Source organism: Nanorana parkeri, unplaced genomic scaffold (genome assembly GCF_000935625.1).
Source record: "Nanorana parkeri isolate BGI_ZX_2015 unplaced genomic scaffold, ASM93562v1 scaffold1185, whole genome shotgun sequence".
Classification (NCBI taxonomy): Eukaryota; Metazoa; Chordata; class Amphibia; order Anura; family Dicroglossidae; genus Nanorana; species Nanorana parkeri.
The window spans coordinates 43,601-51,100 of record NW_017307453.1 but is presented as its reverse complement, the minus strand read 5'-3'; the positions used below and the strand labels follow the sequence as shown (position 1 = coordinate 51,100).

The 7,500-nt window shown below is 34.7% G+C and overlaps 1 protein-coding gene across 2 annotated transcripts in view; it reads right to left on the bottom strand.

The window, feature by feature from the left end:
• The window catches only part of FOXP2 (forkhead box P2), a 213,510-nt gene that overhangs the window by 200,267 nt on the left and 5,743 nt on the right, over positions 1-7,500 (bottom strand). For both annotated transcript variants that reach the window (XM_018568425.1, XM_018568426.1), the window contains exon 2: positions 2,370-2,547. In XM_018568425.1, coding sequence (XP_018423927.1) covers positions 2,370-2,537 — 168 coding nt within the window. In that variant the 5' untranslated portion in view covers positions 2,538-2,547. The remainder of the gene's footprint in view (positions 1-2,369; positions 2,548-7,500) is intronic.

The window sequence follows — 7,500 nt, the reverse complement described above, 5'->3', positions numbered from 1 at the left end:
TATACTAACTGTAGATGTGTGAACAGGCACATAATAGACAAAAGTCTTATATACACACACACACACACACACATATATATATAAAAATACATATATACACACATATGCATACATCCTAGTGATTGTGTGCCATATATCAACAGAGACTTGGGTGAAAGCTTGTCATAGTGCAGATCTCCGTAAATATCACAATATGTTATCAATACTGGCACCACCTTAAGACACAGGAGTGAGGAATAATTACATAACATAGGTCAAGCATTTCAACCACATACAAGACACAATAATGACATTAATCTGTAAAATGTTACTCCCTTTTATCTAAGTTTAAATAAAAGATCATGCCATGCGAGTTAACTGTTTAACTTGCATGACATGATGTATGTTAAAAGGGAAAACATACATACATACATCCGTATACATATATAAAAATAATGCTCCTTGCATCTAGCAATATCTGAATAGCAGACAGGTTGTGAATATATCAGTGAAGTGAATGGATGACTAGAAATGTGTCAGGCCTGTGACACACTAGCCACTCTGAACTATCCCTAAACAGACAGTCTACAACTCTCACCTACTGAACTGATTAGCAGAGAGATCAGCTGTTCGGTGGACGTTATCTCCAAAAACTCAAAGTCCCACAAAACACACACAAACACACACACACCATGACTTTAAATCATAACTCTGATTATTTGTGCATAGTTTATAAGCTACCATGCACTATTATTAAAATGTATGATTACTGCCTGATGTTTTAAAGAACAGCACACAGCTCATATTGTTTACATTGTGACACCTGGGGTCCCTTGACTGCATCACGCATAGTATTACAGCAGAGCTCTCATACACGCTCAACAATGACAAATATAAAACAAGTAACAAGCATTACAACTGTCACACATTCAATATTGACAGCTAAACATAAAAATTACATAAGCCAGTTTCTATTGTCAATGGGTAGTAAAGTTTGCAGCTCTACAATAAACTATAATAATTTCATTAATTTATATAAACATTTATAGAAGTGCTGTACATGTAGTTTTGTAGGTATTAATGCAAATAACTGCAAATATTTGTGCCATGTTTAGTATTTCCTTCCCATTTAAATATCCTCATCAACTGGCCTACACATCCTATTGCACAGAACAATACATCACATATTTTTGCTCTACCATTTAAAATCTTCCAAATCAAAACAGAATGTAAAAGAACATGAAATATATATATTTATATATTATCAATTATGTGAATTCATTTTCCCATAAGCACTAGAACAAATATGTGAATAATATTGAACACAGTATTAAAAGATTGCACAGTGTATATACTGCATTAATAGGATATCATAACTTTATAATATGCCTATGGACCCACCATTTCTATATTTGTTTTAAAATATGCAAAAACGGTTTAAGTATTCAGGAATTATAAAAAAAAAACAACCTAGATATATATATATATAACATACACACACACATTATTGTGTCTATACAAATATATAAACAAAGAAATTTGCCATACTTTAGGGACTGTACAATACATTAATGATATATATATATATCTCAAGTCTCAAGTACAAAAAGTCTTATAAATACATGCAATTCTTCACTTTCATATAATAACACAAAAAATATTTAAATTTAAAATAAACTAATATAAGCAAATAACAATACAGCTTTTATGAATATTTTGGAATGGTTTAGATCCTTATGTAGTAAGGACAATACCAAACACAGGCTGTTTGGTTATTTTAATCAAATAATTAAAAAATATGATTTACTGTACATTAAAATAATAATATGCATAAGGTGTATACAACACTAAATTAAATATAGTTACTGCAATATTGTTTACAAGTGGCAACACAGGAGCATTTGTCTTTTAAAAATAAGCTGCTCTCATTTCACCTTAACCAGGAGTTTGGAACAATTCATTTCACAGAGCCAAGCATGGTATCAAGTAACTAATGTGGCCCTCTGGTGGAAAGCTAAGTATCACATTTGACATTTCTGCACTGTGTTATTCTGTGCACTGGATGCTCAAAACATGCTTTATCTTCACACATTTTGTACCCAACGACAATAAAAGACAAACACCACATAATACACAGGCTGCATTTGACAAAATAAATTCAGCATAAGTCTTCACAAATGTATAGGTCACAACAAAAGGAAAAAAACAAAAACACAGCGACACTCCTGTACAGCAATACAAACAAACAAATAAAGCATGCCAAAATAGAATCAAGCTAAATCAAGCTAAACAAAGCAAAGGCAAGTTCATCAACAGTCCATAAATACCTGACTGAGTGCAGATCAGCTGTGTGTTTGTAAGCAAACCAGGAAGCAAAACACAAAACTTACCTGCTGTTGTTGCAGATGCAGCAGTTCTACTGTGCTTACTTCACTGCACATGTCACCACTTGATCTTCCATCTCTGTTGCCAGCATCTAATTGGCTGCTTAGAGTGCTCATTCCATTTTGATTCATTGAACTGTTGCTTATTGTCTCTGTTGCAGATTCCTGCATCATGACTTAATACCTAAAAGTGATTAAGAAGTATCAATTAACACACACGTTACACCTTCACACTTCTATTATCAAGATGTCCCTCTCTCTGCCAATTACAAAGACAGCATCTTTAGGAGGAGGGAAAAAAACACAGGCTGCTCAGTAATTTACCAAGAAATGCAATACAAATTCAGGTTTTATCCGGATACTAATCACTGAAATTATGGTGCCTATATGCTGCCTTTGTGTGGTTATAGTTAACAGGCAAAACAGCATGCTATGCATGCAGCATGGTTAAAAAGCATTTATGAATGGCTACATTTTAAAGTCTACCTATAAAATCAAGTCAAATGAAAGCTCAGCTGCACACACTTTACTATATTTTCTACTATCTAGCTTTGACAACCATGGATGGCTATGCCGCCTTATTTAAAATATTCCCTATCTTAAGTCTGTCAGAATTTTACAACACATCTTATGCAAGGCTTTGTTTAATGATGCACAGCTAATCATATAAAATTAAAATTTTGTACGAGTGTTACAAATCATATGGTATCAAGCGATGATAAATAGCCTAATGGGCTTCTCCCTTTTTTTTTGGTGCCTAAATAAAACGTTGCCTCCGAGGCATTTTAAGAAAAAGCTCCTGCTGCAAAACACATCAGATATTGCCTATTTTTTTAATCAAACGGCTGATATTCATTTATTTTTCTGACATTTAAAACATTTAATACTGTCCTTCCTGGGAAGTAATTAAGCTTATGCATGAGCAGCAATCAAACTGCTCACTTGAAGATGACTTAAAACTCAATTTTAACATAGGCAAATAAATGAAAGATATAAAATTAATTTTCCAGGCATGTATTAGATATGAAAGCTAGAAATAAAATCTATCAAGAATATCACTAATGATTGTGCTAAAAACAGCATAAATTATGCATATTACCTTCTCTACAGTAATAAATGTTTTATCGTTTTCACTGCATAAATATACTGTACTTTCAGGGTAGCAATGAGATGTCCTGCCAAGATCAGTTGAAATCCTTGCAGTAAATAAAGAACCAAGTGCCCTTACAAACTTGACTTTCAAGGAACATTGTGCATGTGTTTTACGGAAAGGTCAATATGGTGCATATGCCACAGAACAATTTATAATAATATAATGGTCTCAGGATATTGAGAAGTCTTTGTCATTAGGAGTGGGGGCAACACAAATACCGCAACATACACAATATGCAATATGCAAAATATGTGATTATAATTAAGGGCCTCTAGCCAATTTTGGTTTGCCTGTGACACAATATAAAGATAATAAAGTTCCAAAATGTGATTTCTAAGGGCTATGTCAATGTATTGGGAGGGGGAATCACTTTGTCGCATGACAAGCAATTCATGAGCAATCCCTACTAACTGTGCTCAGTACACTCGCTTAATAAAAATTATTCTGGTCAGAAAAAAAAAAAGATATTTTAGAATATTTTTTAGAATTCCTGAAAGGCAAGGTAGGTAGAATACCCTAATAATGGTTACTGCCACTCGGTGAACCGTACAAAATGCAAAGTAGAAAAAGTGTTAGGAGGACTGGGCTATAGAACTACAGTATGCAGCCACTAACTGGATGTGTTTATGGACAAACAAGCCTTGTTAAACATCCTATTAAACATTAACTAACAAAAATATTACAAATGGAAAATGTGATGCACATAATAAATTTTACAAGACAAGAAAAAAAATGAGAAAGCTACCACTCTTTTCTGAGATTAGGCGGTTAATAAGTATTCAAATTAGGCATAAATTTTACATGCACAATGTTTAAAATATTCAGTAAAATGTGTCTGATTTCCCTCTCTAGATGTTAGGAAATTCTAATGTACTTCTCAGCCAAACAAAGAAGATACATCTAGATTTTTTTTTACGCATATACTTTTCAGGAAAGAACACAGAAGCTGGATGATAAAAATCTGTGCAACTTTGTCAGTTATATCATCACAAGCCAAAATTTAAGCCCAGCAGTTGCACTTTTTCTAAGCTCTAGTCAAGAAGGAAGCAAAACATTTGACACTTTAAACACAGCCTTCTTTACAGATGAAACCATCAGCTTGTTGTGTTTGTAAAAATGCGTATTAGCGGGACGTTTGTGAAGTACAGAGATTCTTTGGAAGAGAAGGCAAACAAGGCTGTTGCTAAGCAAATTAAAATGTTAAGTTGACAAGGAGTTTATGGCCTGTGGTTTGTGGATCCTTGTTAAGAGCTTACAGTATATTTAAGTGCTGCTTTCTACAGGATATTTCAAGGGAATATTCCAAAACATTGCACGACTGAGTAGTCAGTAGTGAATGACCCCCCCAACAGCAGAAAAGCAATATTTAATAAAAAGTGAACAGAGGGAATAAAAACAGATAGTTTAGAGTACTGGCTCTTTCATTGGTAATCAAGCTAAAAGTTGGACCTTGCTTTAAGACTTAAAACAGCTGGTTATTGTTTAAATGGAGTTACTTTCCAAGGATATTGCAGCATTAGGCATTTGTATGCTTTTCATTGCACATCTAAGGGAATCTGCTACAGTGATATTAAAACTAAAGGAAGATTATACTATGATACATAAAGGACTGTAGCAGTGCACAAACATACTAGCAAGGTAACTGTTATAAGCTATAGGTTGATTACATTATCAGGGGGCGGTGCTGTTCCCTGAGTGTGTAATGAGCGCTGTCATGTTTGGGCAGGTGCCCCGTTATGTATCCATTCCTCAGAATGTGGAAGTGTCAGAAGGAACAAAAAAGAAGGAGTACTGGGAAGTATGCAAACTTAATCTCTTTTTAAGCATCACAGTGGCCAGTCCACTGGATGGAATCTACTAAGGAGGGATACAAGACAGATATATAAAAATGAATCTCATACTTTCAACGATGTAGCTGTTTTACAGGAGTTAAAACAAACCTACTTACGCCCTGAACTGCCTTTATCTGTTTATCAGCTTTGTGGCCCACAGTTTTTTATTTGTATAGCACACGCTATTCCATCTCCAGACGTGTACCCACTCTATAAGAGGAAATAATTCAGCAAGTTTCCTTTCCTTACCAAGTGGCATTATAGATACTTACTCTCTACATCACTTCCCTTTTGAAACATTAAACTGACACTGGAAGTGACTGCACAAGATTGCATTTTCTCTTCCTAAACAACCTGAATTGAAAGGTTACTTAGTGTAACAATATTTACTTGCAGAATTGCGTTGTTACCAAGGGTATAATGGATGGTGGCTATGCAGGTTTACGCAAGAATGAGTGAAGCATGAGGCGTTAGCCATGTGTTTGACATGTTTCAAATTGCTATAATCCAGCATTAAACACACCCAGCAATTCAAGCCATTTCTTGCAGCCATAATCTTGAATAAAGCATGCACAACCACTTATTATATAAATTAGTATACGACTCCCTGTTATAGTCACAACAGTGCTTTTGTGTTTATTTTTCATCAAGATGTGGCTTTCTTATTTGTACAAATAGCAGGAGAGAAAGACATAGCTCAATTAGACCTGTTCACTTTATGACAGGGTAGCATTGAGCTTTAGATTCGTTTGTTTTGTTTTTTCTCACCGAAGTATGGATTATTTGGGTGTTAAATTCCTCAGTGCCAAGTATATAATTTTTTTCCAAACGATCACAGGCTTCCATCTACATTCTCTATCCTGCTATGTTTCCACTGTAATGTAATACACAGAAGAGGTATATACAGCCAAGGACAAAATGGCAAGTTACCTAAACAAAAGGAAGTAGTGTTGAGGCATTCCATGCATTCCTACTATTAAGTGTAACAAGATTTTTTGATCTGGGGAAGTGTGCTGACATTTTTAAATGTCTAGCTTCTCAAATGTTTTCGGGAGATGTGTATTTATGAAACTTATGAAACACAGCGGGACTACTTTCCACAGAATGAGACTATTCTTGTAGCATTAGCTAAAAGAGCAGGTACAGAAAAGGAACACTAAGGTATTATACTGCATCACTCACCGGCTAAAACCGCAATATCTTAAGGCATAAGGTAATGGGCCTGCAACAAAAAGCTACATCACTGCTGGGGCAGCAGGATCTTTGGCCTGACGTTATAGCCTGTAAACTGGAGTAACAATATTACATCAAATAAAACAAGGCTATTGCCAAAGTCAAAGTATGGCTTAACAACAGCACTTTACTTCAATGCACGAACACTTTATCACATCATCATATACAAACGTAAACGTTTTTTGTACTCCTAGAACATATCACGTAGATGACACATCAACAAGGTTATAGATGAGAAAATACATGTAATAAAAGTAGGAAAACATGTAACAGTAAACATCAAAAGGAAAATTACATATTGTGTAGAACTGTATACCGTTGTGTCCTTCACATTACTATAATAATATCACTTTACACAGGTAAGGTAAGTATGAAGTTTGGTGGAAGACACAATCTAGAGGCATTTCACACAGGCACTTTTATAGAAAAAGAGCTGTTTTTTATCTGCAATGTTTTCTAAACATCTCTCCTTTATCAAAAAGATATTGCAGCAGACATAATTCAAGATAAAGTGAATGTTTACTGAAAGTACTTCAAATATATCTGTTTAGTACACTGAAACAGTTTAACTCTTCGCCTGCAAGATGGGCCCGCGACTAAGCACAGAGGTAGGTTTTTGCAGGCCGATAAAACAACATGCAAATCTTAAGCCATGGCAGGTGGAAAAGGACATTTCGGTCAATATTTTTAGATCTGGGATATATGAAACTAATGCTTTGCTATTAAAAAAAAAAAGGAACAAAATTGATGATGCTTGTGGTACCAAAGACGTTCAGAGAAATACAGATAAACATTTGACTGTCACAAGGAACAGCAATGTTTCTTAGAGCATCATGTAAAAAGGATTAATGAATAAGTCTTTAATAATCTATTGCCCTTTAATATGCTCCCTGCTTGTAAACTGCTGACACAGCAGAGT